General features: G+C 36.9%; 2 protein-coding genes across 4 annotated transcripts in view; one reads left to right on the forward strand and one right to left on the reverse strand.

Annotated features, from left to right (window-relative positions):
• LOC124154258 (28S ribosomal protein S28, mitochondrial) overlaps positions 1 to 21,989 on the forward strand; it is a 46,267-nt gene that overhangs the window by 9,979 nt on the left and 14,299 nt on the right. The window contains exon 4 of one of the 2 annotated variants that reach the window (XM_046527865.1): positions 2,585 to 2,854. The exons of the other annotated variant lie outside the window; for it this stretch is intronic. The gene's annotated coding sequence lies outside the window, so the exon portion shown is untranslated. Of the gene's footprint in view, positions 1 to 2,584; positions 2,855 to 21,989 lie in introns of those variants that run through there. 2 annotated transcript variants of the gene reach the window in all.
• LOC124154257 lies at positions 7,815 to 13,340 on the reverse strand. Of its 2 annotated transcripts, XM_046527864.1 has the most exons (5): positions 12,960 to 13,340; positions 12,488 to 12,760; positions 9,157 to 9,252; positions 8,963 to 9,049; positions 7,815 to 8,883 (listed from the first exon to the last, which is right to left on the reverse strand). In XM_046527864.1, exons 2-5 carry the CDS (start codon positions 12,695 to 12,697, stop codon positions 8,392 to 8,394), a joined length of 885 nt encoding a protein of 294 aa, XP_046383820.1. In that variant the 5' UTR covers positions 12,698 to 12,760; positions 12,960 to 13,340; the 3' UTR covers positions 7,815 to 8,391. The 2 variants fall into 2 exon arrangements, with proteins under 2 accessions (XP_046383820.1, XP_046383819.1); XM_046527863.1 differs by lacking the exon at positions 12,960 to 13,340 and having other exon boundaries at positions 12,488 to 12,942.

Below are 21,989 nucleotides of genomic sequence, written 5' to 3' on the forward strand. Positions count from 1 at the left end.
GATAAATAAATTAATAAATAAATAAACTTCAAATGATTACGATAGTTGAATACCTTTTTTCTTATTTACTGCTAGGTATGCTCTCATATTGAACAAAATGGCCACCACTAATGATTAACGTCAAAATTACAGCAATTAAAGGGGTTAAAGAAAAAAATAAGCGTGAAACATTTATTTCTGAAAATGTCATTCCATGTACGTACGCAATCACAGCTCCATTAATGTCCTCTAATTGTCTCGGTACGATTTGTGGAGGTAGTTAAAGGCCGTCTCAGGGGTGTCTCCTTGGTATGGTAACTGGAGGTTTTACGATATAAAGAGGTTCACTACAAAGAGGTTTGACTATAAATTTACATGCAAATCCGACAGGACCGTAGGGTTGGCATGAAGTATGGTGGTTTACAATGTAAAGAGGTTCACTACATAGAGGTTTTACTGTATTATTAAAATTTTTATGGTGAAACAAAAATTGTTTCTGAGTGAAAGTTGGCTTAATTTCCATGCTTTGGATGCAATAAAAAAATTCCATTGCTTGAAACTTCTTCAGGATAATGACATATTTTGGGCCTTTCAATTTTTATATCTTTCAGGGAGTGAAGATATTGAGGATTTTGCGAAGCTTTACTTTATTTTCTCTTCAAATGCTCTTTTAGGTAGGATGAACTTATCTCATGACCTTGGGCTCTGTTAAGGTTCTAATATTTCCTTATTTTGAGTGCCTTCTCTAATCATTTTAAGTGACTGTTGAATTCAGAGAGATCACATTGATTTCTCTCAAATCATAACAAAAATTATGTGATAGTGTTCCCTTTCTGTAATTATTAAACAATAGATATATGTTCACTGATGCATGCATGTGTGCTTAAACACATAAATATAATGGTTAAAAAGACAGTAGTGCGTTTCATTTCCAAAGGATATGAAAAAATGGTGCCCATCACTAAAACCTCTCTATAGTGAACCTCCATACATCAAATTGACCAAATTTTGGTCACCTCCATTACGATGTAAAGAGGCTTTACTGTAATTAGGAAGTCCTAATGAGAGTAGGAGAGAAGAGAAACCTCATGAAACCCTTGTTAACCCTTTTGAGACGGTGGAGTTTTCTCCTTTGCATGACTGCTGGACTGAGCACCAAGAGACTTTTCTGTCCCCTCCGTACGGAGCATTTTTGCAGGACATTCGTTAAGAAGGGTCTCACCGATAACCGTGGACTCTGAGCACCAACCTTTTTCCACCCTTCTTAGCGGGGACTCCGCTTTGTTTCGGACTCCGAGGGTAGTTGGGCTCCCTCCTTTCGGGGTTAATAACCCTACCAGCGGCATTGGTTCGTGGTCAATCATGCTTTGTTTACATGAATTAGCTATATGGACAACTGTTGCTTGCACGTAAATTGCAGTCTTGGAATTGAATTCCTTATTTTATTCTGAGAATTGTTAAATTTTTAACGAAGCTCTACCGTCAATATCAACGCATTTAATGCAGCAACAATTTCCATGTTGATGTTTATACTGAAGTCGAGATATAAGTTATTATTTATTGTAGAATTTAGTTTAAAAATTGTAAATGGTGCTCAAAGGACAAAGAATTCAATTCTTGGCTTATATTTTTTGAGAAAGGAACAAATATTTATTTGAAATACTGACTGAATGAACAATTGAATGAGTGTGGTCCCTTACCACAAATAGAGGCAATTTAAGACGAAGGGTCAGGGTACCTGCTCCTGGATTTTGAGGGTACGGCTTAAGTCCCGCTTTGTTTCATGGTCCCAAAACTAAGACTTCGTGAACCAGCGACCATCATAAAAAGGGGAGAGCAAGAAAACAAATATTTTCGGGATTCGTTTACCTCCTTAGAAAATTTGCTGCTTTCGTCTCCCGGGTCAAGAAACAACCTGCGGCATGTTTTCGTCATTGGTAGCGAAAAGGTTAAGCAGACGGAACAATCTTATAGGCCATATCTTGAGACATAGTGGCCTAATGAAGACAATCATTGAGGGACAAGTTTATGGCAAGAATGGAAAAGAAAGGCCTTGAATAAAATATAAGGGACAGGTAAAGAAAGAGAAGAAAAGTGTAGGTGTGAAAAGATTAGCTGTTTGGGAGAATTTAGTGGAGAACTGCATCAAACCAATCTTCGGATGATAGTGATGGCCAATATTTCTAAAGAAATGTCCTAACCCTTTGTTAAAAAAGCATTTCGAGAATCTCACGTACATGAGAATGTCCTCAGTACTATTCTAAACAATATGTAAAACTGAGGACATATTTACTATCTGTTGATTGTGTTCTTTCATTGAATCTGAAATCATCATTTCCATGATTAATGCCTAAATGACTGTTAATGCTAAGTATGAAGAAATGGTAGAACTGGATTGAGTTACTTACCATTTTCCTATCATCTTGTTGAAGAATTGATAATTCCCCAGTGCTTTACTATTGTGTGAAAATCAAAATTATCTGTTTTTACTCTGATGAAGTTACGGGTTATACATAAGTAGTTATATCAAATTTCTATTAACCATTTATTTTCTTGTTCTTTATTGCATTGACTGATGGTTGTTTTCCATTCTTGGTGATTTTAGGTCTTGCAAAGTGGCTGCTATGTAGCTGAGATTATGTGCATAGATATCTGTTATGATTGGAAATGTGGAAAGAATTATGGTTTGTTCATGATACATAAATCAAGTAATTTTTACTTATGAAAATTACCAGATTCAATTTAAGTAAGCTAATGTCTGGTGTGGTGTGAAAAATGAAAAATTTTAAATTTGTGGAATGCTTGTTTGTTTTGTTTCAATATTTTTATGTATCAATACTTAGTGAATTCACATTAAAATGACTATGTTTGCCAATCAGCATTAATTTATAGCATCAAATATTAAAATTTTCTTTTTCTTTTGTATCTCAAGAGGCTCTTTGGATCATTAGTCCTCATTTCTTTTCTGACCAATTTTTATAGAAGTCGTAAGTGTAATGGTTCCATCTTGGCTTTTCTAACGTCTTCGTGGTGATAACCAAGTAATTCTTGATAAAGTTGTGTGGAAATAAGATGCATTCAACATGGTGCGTGCTAGCTTTGTGTTTGGAAAGATGTTTTATAAGCTCATTAGTCACATTAACTTTTAGCCAAAAATCTATTCTCCTGGCTAAATGAAGCTATAATAGTAAGAGTACCCAATATACAAACAGTTACAATACACTACAAATGAATGAATATTCCCTGCAAATGAATTGGGCACATTCATTCATGTTGGGTTCATTCATTCATGTGTTACACAGTTTGACTTTATAATGTAGTGCATTGACTTTCCAAAACATAAGGAATGAAAAAATATTGGCCACCAAAATCCTTCCTATAGATAACTCATAAAAACAACTTTTACGAAAATCATCGTCATGGAGGTTAAACAAAACAGAAAACTGGATACACAGGTTTCTGAGTGATTGTAAGCAAAAAGCAGCTCTTGGTGGAATTAGATCGAATGTAGTTAAAGTGATATCAGGTGCCCCACAAGAAAGCTTAATCAGCCCCCTTTTGTTCATTGTGTACATAAATGTTCTCTGCTCCCAAATTAGCAGCAAAATTTATTTATTGACAAAACTGTCATCTAATAAGAAATTAGTGATCACCTTGACTTTGAAATTTTATCATTACAACAAGCAACAACGAAGTAAAAAATTTCATTTGTGGAGCCAAAGGTGGGAACTATAACTTAATTTGAGCAAATGCACGGCAAAGCGTTTCTTGTGTAGGTCGTTCAACCATACCCACGTATGTGTTGTGGATGGTGTCAACATTTAGGTGACAGATTTTGTTAGTCTGATGTGTAGTGAAGTATCTGGGAGTTACAAAAACTTCAAAGACTTTGCACAGCTCCGGCCACGCCTTGAATTATGGTATCTGGTGCAGAAATACTTAACACTAGAACTACCGATGGAGTCATTTTGACTCCTCGCGATTTTTTTTTTTTAAACGTGTACTGTTTTATTTACTAGAAATATTTTAATTGAAAAGCCTAACTTTGTGTCTAAAATGAATAAAAGTCACGGAGTTTCAGGTCAGAATTCGGAAAATTGTAGTCAGGGTAGAGAAATAAAAACAGCGAGGAGTCAATATGTATGACTCCATGCCAGTAGTTCTAGTGTTAACCTATGATCTGTAAAATACAAAGGAAAGCCATGCAATATGTCATAAACTGCTGGAGGACAAAGGGAACTGAGGTTGTGTCTGCTGTCATCTATAGATGACACTCGGGTCTGGGCAGAGTCTGGCGGGTCATCTTTAGATGACGCTCGGTCTCAAAGTGTTAAACCAATTAGGCTGGGAGCCGCTCGAGACTTGGAGGCTGCCAGCTATGCTTAGATTGCTTGAGCCATTGAGAATATATATCATTTGAGCAACATGGAGAACATCGTTTTGGAATCTCACCATATTTCCAGATCCGACGGAAATGATAAATTAAGAGAGATATTTTGTCAAACGGATAAGTGTGGGAATTCATTTTTCCCTGAACGATAAATGACTTTAATAAATGGTAGGTGGAACTTTGTTAGAGCATTTCCTTATCATTAACTGACGGCTGGTGCCGTAACACAAGCCTAATGAAGTGGCTTGTGGGGTAGTATATAGCAGTCCAGCCGGCGAGAGTTGTCCGATGGCACTTTAAAAGGAGGGGCAGAGGACCCTGCGCCAACATGGTTTGCAACCAATCGCTGTCCCCCAAATGCACCTCACACCCTTGCCTAGTCATATAATGTTGTCACATGCACACGAAGCACTGAAACAAGCCTGAACCACCAAAACGAGCTCTTTCTGCGAATCGCCAAAACAAAGGATTCTTCTGTGGCGGCGCAAATTCAAATCTGCGCGCCAGCCGTTGGTGCGCCGGGCGACCGGCAATTGTCGGGAGAGAGTACCGACGCTGCCGCCAGAGGTCGCGGTGGTCGACCCACGCCGCTTGCTGGGCGCCGCCATGACGGCAGTCCGATGTTCACCACGCTACTGAGCGCACGCAATTGTGGCCACGCCAACCGGCTTTTACTGTGACATTACTGTGCTATGTGTAACATTACTCCACGAAAATATACTCTGTTTTTAATTGAGGTGGTTTTTGTTTACGTTAAACTGCACCTTCACCTCACTTCCTTTGGATCCTTCACGCTCGTCGTCCCTTCTGGCTGCTTTCTTCATGGAACCCTTTTGTTTACATGTGATGTGGGCGTTTCCCTTTCTTACCCGGCAGCCTTGCCCCCTACCCCTTCTAGCTGTCAGCGGACAACTCTCGGCGGCCGGACTATAGATACAGATTGAATATAGAAAAGGAGATATTTTGCAGAGACAGTTGTCTCATGCAGCAAAAGGGATACTGAGAATTGTAAATAAAGTAATGGAGGCAAAAGCAAACAATCATTTGGGTGATGATCAGTTAGGTATCATGAGAGGGAAGTCAACCAGCAATGTGATGGAATATAACAATGGCCTGTATGCTTGCTTCGTTGATTTTGAGGAAGCATTCGATAGAATGAACTGGGTCAATTTAATAGGCATTCTAAATGAGATACTTGGTTTGGAAGCTGGGTGTACTGAGAAGGGAGGGGATATAAAATCCCCACAAAAAATATAAAATATGGGGAAGAATTTTTGGTAGGCAAGAGATGATAAGTAAAGGAGTGGTATAAATGGAAAGAATGAAAGGTAGCAAGCCTTATTTTGAGTTTAAGAGAGAAGTCCAACTAGGGAGAGGTCCAGTAGGCTGGGTAAATTTGCAAAATGCTCCACATAAAGTAAACTGGTGGAAAACTTCAATATTAGTTATAATAATAGAAATTTATGTTGCGTCCATTTTATGTTGATATGTATTAAATCAATGTGATGTTTACCACTTTTTGATTATTGAAACCAAACTGCTGGTTGCTTAATGAACTTTTTTGGTGCCTGGCTGTTGAGAAACTTGGTCAGTGAGATCCAGTTCCCTGTTAAGGTAAAGGTAGAGGCCATTTATCAAGTGTGCTTCTATATCATAAGATATATTTGAATACATAGTATAATGGCATCCGGGGTCATCCCAGTTTTGAGCAGGTTATTGGCAGTGTCTCACTGTATTTCTTTCATGCTCTACTAGCCAATTCCATTGCCTTTAAAGATACGAATAGGCTCATTGTAAATATTCTCCCCTAATAACCAAGTCTAGGTGCAAAATGGTAAAAAGTGGCTATTTTTCACGTTCATCTCCATTTCTTGAGACATTTTGGCAATAAGTTTTTTAGACTAATTTGGTCCTGTGGAATTTGCGTGTTACCAAGCCAAATGTTTGGTCCTAAGCAAGGATGTACCCAGGATCAAAACTAGAGGGGGGCAAGCCGTTGTCCCTCAAGTTGTTACACAGATAAGGTTAAGGAAACTAAAATTTCGAGAAAATTATAACAGCACTTTGTTAGTTTTTTTAAATTGTTTGCTCAAAAATAAAATATTTTTATATTATATTTGTACATGTTTTATACTTGTATCAATTTTCTTGCATCTGAAGAAAATTTGATCAAAATTTTCGTTTTGAAGTACATTTACTTTTGCTTGTAGGGTGGAGGGGCAGCTGCCCCCTCTTAACCCCCACTGGGTATGACCATTGCCCTAAAGCCTAAAAATAAGATGGCGAAGTGCTTTAGTGCCCAATCTGGATTCTCCACTTGTTAGGAGACCAAGGCTCATATGGATCCATCATTATCATCGTGGGCTGATACAATCCATTTTTTCACTACCTTATAAGGTGGTATCTGTAGATTTACACAGCAATCTTTCCATCCATCAAGAATCGTTAATGTGAAGTTATTCTCACCTGCAGAAAACTGAGGCTTGTATACATAGACCAGGCATATCTGAGATTGTGGCAACTCTCAGATATGTGAGGCATCCTCAGATACAGTTGTAACATTATTCTCAAACTGCCAATTTCAATTTATAGTCGACACCAATAACATACTCCACACTAACACCTCGTGAAAAATTATTTTCAAAATCGTTGCCATTTTGAAATTGGGCACTTTGAAGTGGTTAATTGGATTCATGGTGATAGAGGATACATTTTATGTATTAAAGAAAACATCAATATCAACCTTGGTCACCCTATGTGGAGAATCTAGATTGGGTGATAAAATATCACCATCTTGTTTTTGAGCCTTAAGACCCAAAATTCAGCTTGGCAACAAGCAAATTCGGATTCAGTGGGGTCAAATAATTTTAATAACGCTTCTTGCCAAAATGCCACAAGATTTCCTATTAGGATTACACTCGACTGATTTCACTCCTGGGCTAACCCGCTTGTAAATCTTCATCTTTTGCGATATTCTACAAAGTACTCTTGTAGCCCTCGTATAGCCATGTCAGATAATGACTCTGCTGTTGTCTTTGTGATAAACGAACTTTTTTAATCTGCTGTATCATCCAACATGGATATAGGATTGAGAATTTTTTTTATGTCTACCATATCATCAGCATTTGTTAAACCTTCTACCATAGTATTTTCTTCACCTGCTGCCAGTGGCAGTATGGAAATAAGAATTTTCTGCTCCCAGAGCAGTACATGAGAAAATTAAATTATGTAAGTTCCGCAAAAAAGTTATTTTTAAAAATGGCTTTTGAGTGTTAAGCTGGGTATGATTTGTATCCTAATTTTCATCTTAATCTGCTGCTCAATGGGATCATCATTGGGTGAAGTGGAATGAAATGTTTGCAGAGAATGAATATGTGTTTTAAGTTAGTTGAAGCAACCTGAAAAATTAAAACCATTGTGAGAGACTTACATTCAAAACCAATGATATTTTGCAGTACAGTTTATTTCATTAATGAGAAGAATTATGGATGAAGTACAAGTAAGTTGAAGACCTTTCAACTTGTTCTATACTAATGATTCACATTGCTTCTAGAAATATTGCACCACCTATGTGATGTCACATATAATGGAGACTTAAATAAATTAACCTTTCATACCTTATAATAAAAGCTACGTATATTTTTGGAACTAACACAATAACTATATGTACACTTTGTTGACCTGTTCATGGAGTTATCTATCAATAAAGGTGCCTTGTGGGTATTCACTTACAGTTGTTCTTTCTAGAGATGATTTTCAAGAATAAGGTGGATGGACAAATTTGGCTCTTACATTGTATTAACCAGCTGATGCTCAGTTTGGTAATATATATTGCTGTTTGCATTTACATTCACAGATTAAAATAAAAAGAAGTGACAATAATGATTTCATCTTCCTTTCAATTTCTCATTGAATGCTTCAATGAACATGAGGTAGAACTTGTCAGGGTAACATGTCAAACCACCAAAGAAGAGTAAAATTTATAATTGTATCCCACAAACATGTGACATACCTAAAAATTGTTATGATTGGTTAGAATTACTTTTTGGTATTGTGAGGTCATAGTAACGCAAAGACTGCTGAGGAATGTTATGATAATCAATGGTATCTTGATTAATAGCATTGCTTCTGGCATTAGGTTGGCAGTTTTGTGCCTCAACATAAAATAAAATATTGCTAATCTCATGCTTTGCATAACATTGCAAGTATTGTCCACTCAACTTGCGCAGCGTAGTTGCCACATATTCCCCAAATATTGAAAATTCATCGGCATGTTGGGGAATTGTAAAAGTGGAATCTGGTATTCCACGTATTGCTCTTGGCTCTTCTCTTGTTTTTGTGGTGTTGTCATTGAAATTGCTATCCATTGTACAAGTGGAAGATGGTTTACATTTTAAAGTGCTATTAACGTTTCCCATCTGCTTGTTGTGAGTTAAAGCCACCTCATCATCACCATTCTGCCTATTTTTGTCTTCACTTTTATCATCTGTGTCATAGGCTATGGGTAGATTAGTCTGAAACAGAATTACCTCATTATTTCTTAGCTTACTTGCTAACATATTTTGTTGTTTAAAAATGTAAAATTGAAAACACCTTTGGAGTGCACAAGAGGGAAAGTCCTTGAACGTGATCTTTATGTTTCTGCTCACAACTAATGTCACTGGCATCCGCTGCTGTCACCTAAAATATAGTCAGAGATTCCAGATGTCTTATGTGCGGCAGGTATAATAAAAGAATTTAACAATACACCTGTCACCTGGTATTATTTATCAGCTTTAGATCCATACCATGGTTGGGTAGTTAAAGGAAGTTCCCTCATGGATATTCCCATCAATCTTAATTTTAAGATTTTTCTTTTTTTTAGTAAAATGAGGTGTTTTTGCCTGTAAAACAAAAATATTTTCATTATTTTCTGTCTTATTTATCTTAAACTGGGTAGCTTTTCTCGATTCTCTATAGATACCCATGCTAATGCTGTACATTATAGCACAAATCTAAGACAGTCATGGCCCTGTCTAGAGATCATTTATGTATTCTTTCTAAATACATCTTTTTGTAGGTCAATGTTCTCCATCTGATTTGAGGGAAAAGTAGCATTGTATGATAATGAGGAGATTTGTTAATTTTGATATAAAATCATGGATAGCTCTAATGAGCCACACATACTGTAGACTCTCGTTAATACGAACAACGTTATTACAAAGTTCTGGTTATTATGAAACATGTCTTTAGGTCCCGACGAAAAGGCTAACCCAATCTATAGTAAAAGAAACGTTATTACGAACCTCAGTCCCATTCCCGACGGTTAGAAAAGAACATCAATACGAAGTTCCACAAATAAGAACTGGCATTTAGGTGGATATACACTTTGCTGCGCTATAATCAGTGAGCTACGTTTGAGTTCTCGTCGTGCACTGTGTCCAAGAGCGTCTGTGATGATTCTTTCTTCAGTATGCATGCAACATCATATAATAAGCTTCATTCCTGAGGAATTATGGTTACCCACTCATTACCGCTCGTAAATTGGACGTACATAAAGTCCTCTTCTTACGAACTTTCAAAGATACGAACATTCGAAAAATTCAAGCGCGCCCGAAATTTCAAATATGGCCCTTTGGAGTTGGCCGATGCGACGCAGTGTGGCATAGAGGAACTCGCGCTTAGGGAAAAATCTGAACAAAGTATCATTTAATCCGTTGTGAAGTCAGGAACTTCGGCATTTCGCCCTTTTTCCTTCCTGAGGATAGCGATTTTTCGTCACACACACAGTTAGATTATCTCGTCACAATAGTGAGTTAACGCATAATTGTAATGCAGTGATGCATTCTGCAGGATAACCGCCCGTTTCGATACCTTGCATATATTTATCAACTTATGAACAATTTCTTGGAATGCATCTTGTTAGTATACCGAGAACTAACTGTATTCGTAAAGATTTCAACCCTCGAATGCGTCATCCTGCATTCTCCTTTTGATGAAGCCAAGCGAATGTTCTTGTTTTTATGTATTTGTGTGTAATTTAATCACATACATCATACAAATTACTTTGAAGCCATTCCGCAGTTGACTATAAGTACGGGATATTGAAGATACAAGAAATTTTGACAAAGTTCGTTTTTTAGGGACGATTCCCAAAAGAACCGTTCGTACGAACTTCGTTATTACAAACATTAGTTTTTCGATCCCTTGAACTTCGTAATAACGAGTGTCTAATGAATTCACCCAATTCTACACATATTTAGCCACTATATATTCAGCCACACTTTTAAGTCATGCTGCTATTCAAATTGTCTGTGAAGTACAGGTACTTGAGGAAGAATTTGCTGACAGGGTAGTTCTCTTGATAGTGTTTTTACTCTCAGTGGGTAGAGATTTTCATTTTTAGATGATTCTGCATTAACCTTAGCAGTCACATCTCAGCCCAGCCACATGGGGTAACTTGTCACCACAAGTTGAAAAAACCTAGTTGTTAAAGAAGGGAAGGGTTGAGAAAAATACTGCTTCTTAATGAAAGGGGGAAATGAATTTAGACCAATCAAAGAAAATGTGTTTTCTTTGGTAAATGTAACGCATACACTATACCTGTTCACATAACTGAAGGCACCACTCTTGCTGGAGTCGATTACTTCACTAATTTGGGTTTAAGTTTAAAAAAGTAGCTAAAAACTAAAATGCTCTCATTATTTATTTTTTAGAGTTACTAAAAGTTAAGTGTACTAGACTCTGTTCATTTTATCTTTGTTGGTGAGCTGGTATGACTAAAACAAGTGGGGCTGAGGGGAGGTAAAGTTTCTCGACGCATGACTTTCCGTTTGCCAGCAGCAGATAGTAGACGTGGCCTAGAGCTTAGGAAATTCTGTCATGTTAACTTCGTGAATCTTCTCGTGAAGCAGTGTTGTCAAACTTCACATGTTCTCCTTGTTTGCCTTTAATATTCATTTCACCAACTGTGCTGCATTCATGGTGGAAGCTGACAATATCCTGGGCTTCTGTGAATAGATTATCCACAATACCTTCTAAATGAGTGAGAATATTGTCTCGCACAGGGCCCAAAATACCTGTGACCAGGGGCGCAGCTAGGAATTAAGGCTAGGGGCAGTTTTAGGCGCAACTAATACTGAAGAGTCTGGGTATGGAATACCTGCCAGGGTAAGCGGGTGGTGTGGGGGCCCTCACCAGAAAAAATTAAGATATATGGTTCAAAATTGTGAGTTTTACGGCCATATGAGGGATATTTTATTAATCCTTACACTATTCTGTGAGTAATATTAATCCAATCAAGTAAAATGGATTAAATATAATAATTTCTCTGAGCTCGGGGGGGTTTTATCAAAATCGCTCTCTCTCAGTATTACCCTTCCCCCATCAGTGAAGCCCTCTGAGATTGTCTGGGTTCTCACGAAAGCTCACCCGCAAATATAAAGTGAACAGATAATAGCAGATAGTTACTAGAGACTCCAAACTTCATCAGTAAACACACCTCAATGAAGGCAGGAAATAAAGATTGCTTTTTTTTGGTAATTATTATAAAGAATTACGTATTTATAATAACTTATTCCATTATAACATAAGTATTCCATTCCCAAGTTATTACCCATGGGTCTCACGCTTTTACAGTAAAAGTGTGCAGTTTAACATGCATGAGAGTAGGTACTTAGAGTTTTCTTGGGTCTTGAATGTGAACGATCGATCACGAGAAACATTGTTGAATCAAAACATCGGTTATCTATTAATGTCTCATGCAAGGGTGTACCCAGGATCATAACAAGGGGGGGCAAACCATGGGATTTATGAGATAATGTCCTTGAAAAAATAGTTTTATTTTTAGCGACATATCTATACTATAATATATATCATTTTTCGTGGGTTTAAAGAAAATTTCTTGATTACTTTAGTTTCAATTCAGCACTGATTTTGCTTAAAAACTTATTCCATTTTTGCTTCTGGGGGGGGGGGGGGGGTAGGGAAGCTGCCCCTCGCTGGGTACGCTGTGCCCATGGTCTCATGAGGTTCAAAATCGGCGAAACATTCATCCATTACATGGCGCATCAGTGGCCATTTTTACTTGGAGTCTAATCGTGAGCTTATTCTCATATTTCGAGAACAGTTGTTACTTACAGGATCCATTGGTTGGCGTTGACCTCTTGCGATGGATTTTCCAGCTAAGAATTGGAGCTTCTTAAAAGCGTACCATTTCGGTGAATAAGATTCCCCACCGTTCGATTGTTTTTTTGCTTCGACTAGACCAAGTTCACGGAAAAACTGTGCTCGAATAGATGTTATTTTCTTCTCTATTTCGTCCGTAGGACATTGAAATTCTTGCGCCATGAGTTGTAGTGCTTCCTTTTTCTTTGTTGGAGATTTGTAATCATCGCATCCCGTATTCCATAACTGTGGATGAGATTGATAGGATGAAATGAGATTTAAAGTTTCCTCTCTATTCCATTTTGATTTTGATGCAGATAGTGAATTCGACGGCAACGTCATCATTCGTTTTCATTAACTGCTCTGACAATGATGAGACGAATGTTAATCAGTAAACTGAGAGACCCAAACAAATGCTATGGATGGTTGTTGGCCCCTTGCGTACCTTTGTTCATTTGTTGATGACCTGCCGCACTGCCGCTAGTACTAGTAGGTAGTACCCGGTAGTACCTCTCGGTAATATCGTATTCTATGGTCGTATTATCCTCAGAGTACATCCTTACTCTGAAGCTCTGAAGTATTAGCCAGGTCGGTGATACCAATGGTACCAACAATCAAATACCAACTCTTCCATCCAGTTATGTGTTTTATTGAGTCGATACTCGCGCGGCATCCATTAAATTCACCAACTGTTTCCTGTTAGAATTAAATTATTAGAGGTAAGATAAAAATTTGTTAAGCATTACTTTCAGGAAGATGAGGAAATGTTGTGAATTTTCGGCTCTTAAATTTACCGCCTCTAGAGTTGGAGTTGGTACTGCGGCACTGCGGGACGCAGGTGAAAAAATTCGATGACTCCTTTCACTTATGCAGTTGTAAATAGTTGTAGACGTATACTGATGAACTTCTCTGTGATTGAACTGTTTGCAATTTATACATTTATATCTGCAGTTAATATTATGCTTCGTACTGACGTAGTAATCACCATTTTCCGTAAACATAGATGCCCGAAGAATCATCTCATTGAACTCAAGAATGGAAACGGGCAAGTAAATATTCAATTATGAAATATGCAATCTGCAGCGTCTGTTTTTCCGTTTGCATATACTTATAATGAATCCGAAAGCGTAATGTTAAAGTGAAAGGAAAGAAAGATTAAAAATAGATTTAAACTGAAGGTGTAAGTTTATAGTTTCTCGAAACTTTCTAAATAACGATTCCATTAAATTTTCACTTAAGATTATGTGTATATGGTCAATGTTTCTTTTTAGTTTACCAAGAAAGGTCAGAAATTTCCCCTGTGAGTTAGGCAACTATGTTAGCCTATCTCACGCAAAGGCTAAACATATAAATTTGGCCTACACCCTCCACACAATTTGGTTGGTTTCAAAATCATGATATGCACATGATATCAATTTTTTTGTCGTGTGCGTTTCTCGATGAAAATATCCCAGAAAGTAAAACCCTCAAAAAGTGTACAATAAAAAATTGCAAATTTCAGAATAAAAATTGTGCCACTCACAGCAATTTACCCTTAATATTACTTGGTACTTATATGCATGAGAATATTGGTAATGGGATGGTAATTTATACCATGGTTTTTCCAATTGCATGGTTTGTTGTTGTAACACTATCAGTAATGATATTTAGAACAATAATTTTGGGGAATTATAACTTCAAAACAGTGAATTATGGTCTCCTTTCAAAAGTAAACATACATTACATATATGTATTATTCCACTGCAGAAAAATTATTCTCCGTGAGTGAGATTTATAACTGATCGGAATTTGATTGGGATTTTACACTTCTAGGTAATAGATGTACAGATCGTCATGATCATCAAATTCATAAAGACCACTAAGCCTAAAACTGAAAAGGTACTTGGTGATCCGTGTGGAAGAAATGATTTGAGTCTTCTGCAAAATCAATCACAAGAATTGGAAAAACTCAAACAAGAACTAATGAATCCTGCATTTAATGATTGGTCTTGAAATTGGAAGATAAACTCCCAGGAAAATACTTGCCCATGCTGATAAGTTACAATGGATGAACTTTTTTTTAAATTTCTAACTAACCAGATTGGTCCGTAATAACAAATGTGTCTAGTCCAAAATTGTCATCAGTTGTCCAGTTAGTTGACCATTGCAAAGCCCCATATACTGAAAATGATGGTTGAACCTTCTTGTATGCAGGGGCGGTTTAAGGGGAGGGGGGACACTGGGGTCATGACCCCTCCCCCACCAAATTTTATCAAATATTTTTCATTTTTATCGGTTTAATAAAATGGATGGTTAACCCATATATGACCAATGCTAATTTTTGGTAGAAATTTATCGTCATATTTAGTCTCAATACATACTAGAAAAGAAATTCTGAACAACTTGAGCCCCTATAAATTTTTTTGTACCAATGTTTAATACATATAATATACCAAGCTTTTTTAATGTCTGCTAGTAAGAAATTTCAAGATGGTCTGCCTTTTTTCATGTTTGATGGTCGTTCAGAATGTATTATCTTCGTGATTGTCATTTGTAGCACGGTCACCTTAGCGCAACATATGATCTAAAATCAATTTGAGACATTTTGTGTCCAGTGGAGATTTTTCATAAATTAGTGCACACACAATCAAGTAAATTTGTAAAAAATGGCTTTTTTCACTTTTTCCCTCTGGTTTTGATTCTATAATTCACGTTTAAATTATTGTGAAGGTCTACCCCACCTATGTGCTTATTGTAATTCCCAGTGACTAGAGGCTGGCGAATTGCTACATTTTTTCTTCCCTAATGGCTAAATCTTTTCCCACTTCCTGAAACGAAAACTGGAAATATGATGCTGTCCATAGTTACAAGAGATAGTTATCATTCCATTTGGATACAGGGTCATTCCATGCCAAATCATCACAGCTCCCAACCCGACCGTCTCAGATTTGCTTGAAATTTGGTAGGAAGTTAAAGCACATGAAATTGGACTCACACACAAAATTTTAACCCTCAGCTATACACGGTATTCATACAGCAGGGTTGCAAACATGACAAAAGATTTACCTTTAACAGATTCAAAATGACAAAAAATGCAAAATTTTCCCTCGCATGCTCTACAAAAATAAATCATTACTTAGCTAATAATTGTGATAGAAACTGCCTGTTGGTCTCATTTTAAAGCTAAAGGAACATAGTTTAAGTAAAAAATGTTACATTTTAAGATACCGATTTTTTTTATTCCGAGGTCACACCATGTGACCTTTGACCTTGAATATCTAAAAAAATGTATCTTAAATTTTATTGGGAAAAAAATATATTAAACAGTTGAATGCATTCTGTCTTTAATATAAATTTCATTTTGGGATGGCTTTGGGAACAGGAGTAAAAAAATCGTGAAAACATCGTACTTCACATCCAATGGAAAAACTTAGCATTTATGTATAGAAATTACCTTATAGAAGAATAAAATTTAGTGCTCTACACAACACCCAGGAAGATATATAATCAAAAACTAGTTAGTGCCTCCTCCTCGTAAGTGCTTCTTCTGAACTCAGAGTGACCTAAGCTGTTAATGTGTTGTAATAGGGGCGGTCATAAAACAACTTTTTCCGAAATTCATAGTTCGACATACGTCAAAATGTAGCCCGAGGTACCAAATGAACAGAAAAAAAAATTTTGTTCCTGCAGGTTGACATCCTACGGTGGCACCAAGGCCATTTATGTTGAGACTAGGCAACCCGCAACACATGCCCTCTTTTTGCTCAATTTCGGCGATAAATGTCATGATTTTAATGGTTTTTTCAGCCGATTCTGCACCAGCCATGTCTTAAATTGTCGAGGTAAGCAAGATAGATCGAATACTCACGTTTTTTATGCAATCGTCGGTACTAAAATGCAAATAAACGTAAAAAACTTTGAAAATTTCTTAATTAATCGCATATAATTTAATTTGGTGTACTCATATGGGCATGATCGCACTAATATGACCCTACCGTTTACATAGAACAACACTTTTCCCCTCTCCCATCCTAAAGTAAGGATCTCCTAATCTCCCTACGGCCCGCCATGAACTAATGTCAATGCACCACTCAGGCTACATCGTCTACGAAAATGGGTTCGTGTTCCTAATTTTGCGGTTCTTCGCCCACCGTGAGAACAGGTGTTACTCTGGCTCTCAGGGAGACCCAGAACTCACCACGTGGAGGTGGCTCCAACTCGACCTTCTCCCATACCCACCCACCCTTCAAGTCTTATGACGTACCACTTAAGATGCAATCTTTTGTGGATCCAAAATTGGGGGAGAGAAATGGTAAGTCAACAGATTGGAAGGAGATGAGCTGCTGAAGATTATGTAAATACAAATTAAAACAAAGTAACAAATGCCGGTATCCTCTCCTCTTTCTCCATTTCCCCTCTATTCTCCCTTACTATATATATTCTCTGTACGCTATTGATGAATTGTCTTTTACATGCGGATGGCCTTTCGCAAGGTTTGGTGAGGCAAGGATTGCGTGCCGAAGTGATTTTTTAAAATGGAGAAGCAACTAAAAAATTGAATGTATTGGCATGCTCTTCAGTTAAGAGTCATCTATTTGGCGCTCCTCCAAAGTTGTCTGGGAGATATCTTCCCACATATGAAGATATTGCGAAGTTTTACAAGTAGGTGGAGATGAAAAAGGTGCAATAAAGGAGAGAATTTGATCCATCGGTCTAGGAGATGGCCCATGTTCTCGCCAATAGAGTGGACCAAGTGTGGAACGATGCGTCTGGACCTGTAATGTCGAACCGCGGTATCCTCATGGCAGTTTAGAGATACCACACGAAAAGCAAAAAAATTATGAAGAGCAAGTACTAAGAAGAAATTTCATCTGTTGTCTACCAAAACTGGAAAAAATTTAAGGAAAATGTTAAAAAGCTGTTTGATGTTGCTTAATGCAAGTGTCTTCCGAAATTGGACAAGTGCAGTCGTAAGCCGAAGACATAAATTAAAAATGAAGAAATATCATTACTTTTAGACCAAAGATCAACCGGAGAACTAGTGATCAGGGCCATTGATTGGAAAACCACAGAAAAACATAGGACAACGACTGCGAAAGAAAAAAATTGATAAAAACGGAGGATGAATTGACGATGTGTTCGACAATGAATGGCAACCATCTTCCCGCCCATCCTCAAATAGCTCGTCGCACAACATCCTGAAGCTGCCTGTGGCCTGCCAATAGGTGGAAAGGCACAACGTAGCAAGCGGTTTGCAGCAGCCCTCGTGACTGCAGCGTTTGAAGACGTCGGCCAGGTCACACCTGAAAATGCATCTATGACTGTCGACCGGAAGAAAATCGCGCGCCAATGGAAGAAATACAGAGAGCTTGCGACTGCAGAGGATATGGAAAAACTCAGAAACCAACCGAGGGTAGCATTGTTCTTCGAGGGAAGAAAAGACAAGACGAAAATCAGGGAATTTTGCAGCAACAATAAAGTGCACATCACGACTGAACCGAAGAGCATGTAGTTATTCTTGAGGAACCTGTAGGGGTTTATTTGGGTTTAAAAATTAGGGGTTTATTTTGGTTTAAAAATATACTTTGTAGAAATTGTGTACAAATTTGTGTGTGAACCTGTTTAGAACGTGTGCGCAAATTTTTCATACGGGATATTATTTTCACTCATAATTCAATAATTTTTTTACTCCTGTTCCCAAAGCCATCCCAAAATGAAATATATACCAAAGATAGAATGCATTCAATTGTTTAACATATTTTTTTCCCAATAAAATTTAAGATACATTTTTTTAGATATTCAAGGTCAAAGGTCACATGGTGTGACCTCGGAATAAAAAAATCGGTATCTTAAAATTTAACATTTTTTACTTAAACTATGTTCCTTTACCTTTAAAATGAGACCAACAGGCAGTTTCTATCACAATTATTAGCTAAGTTATGATTTATTTTTGTAGAGCATGCGAGGGAAAATTTTGCATTTTTTGTCATGTTTGCAACCCTGCTGTATGAATACCGTGTATGGCTGAGGGTTAAAATTTTGTGTATGAGTCCAATTTCATGTGCTTTAACTTCCTACCAAATTTCAAGCAAATCTGAGTCGGTCGGGTTGAAAAGTCCACTTTTCTGTGATGATTTGGCATGGAATGACCCTACAGGCAATTCAGATTCCTCATCAAAAGCATGATCAAATGTTCCTCGGTTTTTTTCAAAGAGTCTTAGAGTCTTCTAGTGGTCACTTTCCAGTTCAACTTTCCCAAATGGTTGCAGTTGCAAAGAATTGCCTTTCTTTCAGTGTTTGGAACAAGGAACAGGAAGAAAAGAAGTTGTCGAAAAATAACCGATGCTGTGTGATATCAGGAATTATTTTCAAGACATCCAAAAGAAAACTAGCTCCTTATCCTACCTTCACTCCATCAGAGTTTAATTTAGCCCCTACGTATGGAATAAATTGGAAGAGATCGATACCGCCACTGCACAAAAGCTCTACGATTGCCCACCGAATCAAATCCACTCATCTAGTAGCCCTAGTAGCACTAGATGAGCGGATTTGATTTGGTGGGCGATTGTTGAGAGTTTGTGGAGTGGAGGTATTGAGATAACCATCTGACGAGCAAAGACACCATAATTTGAACCTAAATCAAACAGGTTTAATTTTTTATAAACATTTTCACTGAGTGGCATCCAAAAGATGGAACCATTTGCTCATCAATGGAAAGGTTGTGAGAAAAAATTCCAAACTGCAAAAACTTGGCATTCAACAGAGTAGGTAAATATTGGCCGCAGATTAGCAAATTTGTCGGTTATGTCGAGAGGACGAGTTGTTATAAAAGTGGATATTTTCCATTAAGCTCCTAAATCTCTTACTAATCATAGTTTGACGAATGAATTCAATGCATTTATCCTCATCATCAGACCAGTACAAGTTCTGCTGCAGGTACACATGATACCCAGAGAGAATCAAAATCCCAAGAAAATTTTTCGAGTCTACAATACAAAATTTTACAATTCTAAAGTAGTTGTAAATAAGTTTTAGTCACAAAAAATATGATAAAATAAAAAAGATAAATGTTTTAACACCTAAGTTGCCTGATGTCCCTAGTAGCACAAAAAGGATTATATCTAGATATAATACGTATCATTGTATACACTGTATACAGATTATATCTGTATAAAATCCATGCAAATGTCCTCTACCACGCATATAATATCTAGATATTATACGTATTATATCTGCTGCAATAATATGGATTTTATACAGATTAAATATGCGACATAATATAACCCTCCATAATATATATTCAAAATATAATCCATAATATAATAAGATAATATATATTAACCCTCCATATACCTACGAGATAATAGAGAGAGACTATACTTGCCACAAAGAACTATTGACAATGTAAAATTCGCGAGAAAAATAATATTTTCAACTAAATATGTCTGAAAGGATTGTACTTCCACTATGCCAGCAAAAGCAAAGATCAATCCAAACCTCAACTACTAGTCCAACCTCAGCTACTAAAACGTACCAGTCCCAGGCGGATATGTATTTGAAATATTGTATGGGATGAGCAAAAGTTTCAATGTCACTTCAGTAGATGTATCAATCTAATAAAAATTTGAAAGTCCTGCCAAACCACCAGCATAAAAATATGTATAAAGAATATGATATCTCTTAAATCACATCTCAGCTCTTAGCATGCATGAGGACATCACCATAATGAATTTTAGTGGCAGGAAAGAAAAAAACAATTAAAATACATATTTTTTATTTTCATTATTCAATCACAATAATAGCTGCAATCCTCTCTTGTTACCATGAAATACTTTGCTGAAACAAATACTGTCATTCTCTTTGAACAAAAATTATTTTTAAGTGCATTGACAGAAGCCATACTATCTTCAATAGTTTCTCCAACGAATGTCTATTGTCACATCATCCACTTTTAAAAAAATCCACATCCACCATAGTTCTATACGTCACTAATACCACTGTCTTTCTGTCTTCTGAATGATAGTTTGGTAACTGAAGAAATGGCACCTTCCTCCAGTCTCGGCACCTTTAATTCAACACGAATTATCTCCCCATCTTCTCGTGCAAGGCCACAGATTCTTTTCTGATATCAATCGATGTGAAGTGCAGCTCACACACCTAAAATTAATAAATAAGAAAATACCAAGTAAATTACTTAGTCATTTCATTTTCAATTTAAGGCATTTCTGAATGAGAAATATATCTAATGACTTGGCTGGTAAATACAGGAGATAACTCTATACCTCAATGATTTTTTTATAAAAAACTAGATATAAGCATAAGATAATTTGAGCTGATAAAAGCCGGACACAGTTAAATTCCGGTTCATTGCACCACTCACGATTGTAAGAGAAAAACGCATATTTCCATTCACGGCGGTTCATACACACTAATAGTATAGAAGTTTCTGACGAGACTCAATGAATGTCTCAGCATTGCTTTCCATGCAACTTATTAATTGAGTATCACTGGTCTTGCGAAATGATACATAAGCTCAAATTAATTCGAAAGCATGAATACCTTAAAAGGTATGTGCTTTCCCCCGTAATATACGGTACTACGCCAAAAATACAATGACTCAGGAAGCCTCATCAAAAATACCCTAGTATATAACTTAGGGCGTAAATAATTCAAACAGCTTTTCAAATCTAAGTTAAATAAGTATTTTTAACTGAGTACTGAGTTTCAGACGCATAACACACCAAAGGGCAAGCTAAGAAATAATATTCGATACCATAAACTTGGCTGCTGAATTATAATTCCAACTAACTCCTTCAACCACACGTTTACTGAACGAAATAATACAAAAAACAACTAAAATAGAAGAATTTTCAGTCGAATTGCCGCTACAATATTTTAAACCACCACTTTTAGTATTGGAGACATTCATCAACATCCCCAAGCCACATCTAGCTAGAAATTACATCCAAATAATTACAGCGTGAAAGGGTACATACCTTACTGTTTTTCGTGGAGGTGAAATTGTCTCTTCTGATCGCCCGAATCCACTTGATCTCCAACTCAAGATATTTTGGAAAGCTAAAACCTTAAACTTTGGGTCCACTCTGGAGTTTTCTTCGCACCCCGGTACTGAACACATGAAAGGCGTTTTTAACAAAAATGTCTCACAAACACACGTTTCTTAAGCCCAGCGAATGAAATTCAAGAATAAAGGAAAATTCACTATCCTCAGAAACTTCAATTTTCAACAACTTACACCACAAAAATCCCTATAAAGTGGTGAAACGTAACGTAAATTCACTCGTAAACAACGTAGGAGTTTCAAGGATATCACTACTTCGCTCAAAGATGATCTTATGAGTGGACTCATTAAAACCGATAATGTGCAACTAGGCAATTATTAGTTTTCAGAGTGAATATTAATCCACAAATATAATTTTCCTCGGCAGTATACTCATCTATATGTTACATTAATATTTTTAGTCGCTAATATGAA

The sequence above is a fragment of the Ischnura elegans genome, chromosome 2 (genome assembly GCF_921293095.1).
Source record: "Ischnura elegans chromosome 2, ioIscEleg1.1, whole genome shotgun sequence".
NCBI lineage: Eukaryota > Metazoa > Arthropoda > Insecta > Odonata > Coenagrionidae > Ischnura > Ischnura elegans.

Excerpts from the sequence above, each read along its gene's own strand:
- LOC124154257 (XM_046527863.1), bottom strand. The coding sequence starts at position 12,859 with ATGATGACGTTGCCGTCGAATTCACTATCTGCATCAAAATCAAAATGG. Across the intron at positions 9,050-9,156 it reads CCTTTAACTACCCAACCATG|GTGACAGCAGCGGATGCCAG; the intron begins GTATGGATCTAA and ends ACTATATTTTAG. Across the intron at positions 8,884-8,962 it reads CCCTCTTGTGCACTCCAAAG|ACTAATCTACCCATAGCCTA; the intron begins GTGTTTTCAATT and ends ATTCTGTTTCAG.